The sequence below is a fragment of the Microtus ochrogaster genome, unplaced genomic scaffold, assembly GCF_000317375.1.
Source record: "Microtus ochrogaster isolate Prairie Vole_2 unplaced genomic scaffold, MicOch1.0 UNK77, whole genome shotgun sequence".
NCBI classification, from domain to species: Eukaryota; Metazoa; Chordata; class Mammalia; order Rodentia; family Cricetidae; genus Microtus; species Microtus ochrogaster.
Window position 1 is genome coordinate 477,008 of NW_004949175.1, and position 3,052 is coordinate 480,059.

Consider the following 3,052-nt stretch of genomic DNA (forward strand, 5'->3'; position numbering starts at 1 on the left):
GGAGGGAGGGAGGGAGGGAGGAAGGAAGGAAGGAAGGAAGGAAGGAAGGAAGGAAGGAAGGAAGGAAGGAAAAAAGGAACATTTTTTGCTGGATCTGATGGCACTTGCTTATAATCCTAACACTGATAAGAATGAGGCAAACATTTAAGGCCCAGGCAGGGCTACCTGTCACACCTACAGAAACAACATGCATCCTTAAAACCCCCAAAATTCTGTCACTAGGAAACCAATGACCTAATGAGAGCAGGGCCAATAAAGGGAAGACTCACATCCAGGTTTTATTATGTAGCTGTATCTATGTTAGAGCAACAGTTTCTTCCTGAGGCCTAGAAAGCACTTATTTAGTTGTTCTAGAGCCAAAGGAAATAATTTAGAACAATCTGTATCAAATGCCAAAGTTCACTTCAATTAATACTTAATTAAATGCCCTCCTGTAGGGAGGTCTGGCCTGCACTGCACCATTAGCCATGCAAGTACCCTCTAATGCCTGGATGGTTTCTATAGCACCAGCATCACAGAATGTGCCTTGACTTTAGCCTTCTTCCACCTGCACAAGAAAAGGATGGTTTAATGGATTATTTTCCTTGTCCAGTTTCTCCTGCTAGTATGTTTCCTAACCCAATCACTGATTTTCAGGTTTCCTTTATGTGACCAGGAGCTGCTCCCACCTCCTCCTTTCCTAGTCACGGCCACTTTGCCAAGAATAACTGTCATTCTCCTTCAAAACTCCACTAAGACCCTTACTTTCCTTTAAAGGTCCACAATGAGACAGCCTCCTCCCAAGAGTCTTCTCTGACCATGAAGAGAATACGCTTGATTTTCCTAAAGTTCATTGCTGCCCGAAGAAATGCTGGGTTCTGAAAGGAAGGTTTGGTCTTTTAGCACAGAGAGTCTCTGCTCTAGTTGAGTAGATGGAGAAACCAAACAGTTCCCCAGTTCCAGGCACAGTGCCCAACATTGAAGGTGTGCTCTGAATGCGGGCTGAACGAAAGCATCACTGCTGCGTTCTGCAGATATCTTCATGGAGGTGACGGATGTGAGAGGCATCCTGTAGGGACACACTGCATGTCGACAGCAGGGCAGCTTGGTGTCACCCTTCATACAGTCTATACTGTTAATATATCAAAGTAAGAGCTAGGTATCCCTAGCTCAGCGTGGACAAAGGCCCAGCAGAGTTAAAAAAAAACAAAATATAAAAATAGAATATTTTAAGTAGGATATATTGGTAAAATTTTATAGAAAAAAAATGAAGAGATTTGTCTAGCCGCAAACTTGTCAAGCATGAACAGGGTGTAGGTTCAAGCCCTGATAGTAAGAAAAAAAAAGGATTTGCCAGAACACTGGTAACTATTATTATTAATTTTTAAAACCTTTTGATAACTTCATTCTTTGAGCCACAGAATCTTTGACAGAATAACTGAGGTTTAATGCCTCACAACAGCTCAAAATTTAAAATCTTCTAGGTGATAACTACATTTCAAAATCTCTTGAGTTATGAAGGCTGCAGTAAGCAGAGTGCAGATAAGAGAAAGACAGGAAAAATGGCTCTTTGCATTTTGAGCAATTAGAACAGTGAACATTTCTGTACCTCTCCATGGCACTCCTCTCACAGATCCAGAAAGCGGATTGTTGCATAAACACTGGGTGGACATGCTTCTCATTTTCCTTTAGAAATTTTGAGATACCTGGGGTAACATCCCATCCCCACTCATTCTCAAACCAGAGCTGCTGAGGAGTGAAGCTGAGTAGAATTTCCACACAGTCAATCTTGTCAACTGCTTTAAAAACATTTAGTCATAGGTGTACAGAGTTTCTAATGAAAATACTAAGCAAGCCGGGCGGTGGTGGCGCACGCCTGTAATCCCAGCACTCGGGAGGCAGAGGCAGGCGGATCTCTGTGAGTTCGAGACCAGCCTGGTCTACAAAGGGAGTTCCAGGACAGGCTCCAAAGCTACAGAGAAACCCTGTCTCGAAAAAAAAAAAAAAAAAAAATACTAAGCAAAAGCTTCATAATACTTTCTCCTTCAGAAGAAAGGAGCTCTGGTTCTGGATATAGGCCACAGTAGCGTGGATCAATGACCTTATTCATCACGTGCTATGGGAAACCTAAGAAAAACACATGACAGAAAGCACCTGGATGGGCACTGCCTTGCTGGGCTCTTACTGGCTAGCAGGAAATACCTGTTATTTGCTTTTTTGTCTCCAAGTCTCTGGTTTGCTTCAGCACCTGGAGTAGGCGAGGTACTCCATTCAGCTCAGCTACCTCCAACTTGTTGTCATTGTCTTCAAAAACCAAGTTCCTCAAGGCCCCACACACAGCCCGCTGGACATCTTCATTCTGGACCTTGAGCAGCTGCAGCAGCTTAGGGATGCCTCGGAGCTGATTAACCTAGGGATGAATAAATGGATATATCCCTCTTAGGAATTTCGACATTCAATATCTTAGGGACAGATGTTTGCTGATTCTAATTCTTATTAGTCAACAACTATATGTAGCCCAATATGAGACTCGTATCGTACCTGTCCGATAGGATAATCTGTCAGCGAGCTTGAAGAAGAATGGTTAAGTAACAAAGGATGGGTAAAGGGCTAAGTAGAGAGAAAAGAATTTGTTACTGAAGACTGGAAAGCAATAAACACAGGATAATCTCAGATCTGGAGCAGAGAGTTGGATGAAAGAATGCAAAATTTCACAAATTACATGAGTACATTTTTCCAGAATAAAGTTTTATACTTGATGAAAACGAATAGGAATTACCATCAATAGCAGAAAAAATGCTTTTATTACGGCAATGTTAGCAGCCTTGAAACCTACCTCCAAACCTAAGTTATCATCAACTGCTTAGAGAACTTAAAAGAATGACATAAGCTACATGAGAATTTTAAGTAAAAAATTTATACCCTTTAATGTGTTATTTAAAAACATTTCTTCTACCTATACATGCAAAGAGGAACATGCCGGCTACTAAGAAGAGAGCCACAGCTAGGAAGGGAAGAGCAAAACAGACCACACAGCTGAGTATGCTAGTGCACACCTTAGTGCACTACAGCC

The 3,052-nt window shown here is 41.9% G+C and overlaps 1 protein-coding gene across 1 annotated transcript in view; it reads right to left on the minus strand.

The window, feature by feature from the left end:
- Pkp2 (plakophilin 2) overlaps nt 1–3,052 on the minus strand; it is a 57,052-nt gene that overhangs the window by 33,594 nt on the left and 20,406 nt on the right. Inside the window, exon 5 of the mRNA XM_005370368.3 lies at nt 2,182–2,389. Coding sequence (XP_005370425.1) covers nt 2,182–2,389 — 208 coding nt within the window. The remainder of the gene's footprint in view (nt 1–2,181; nt 2,390–3,052) is intronic.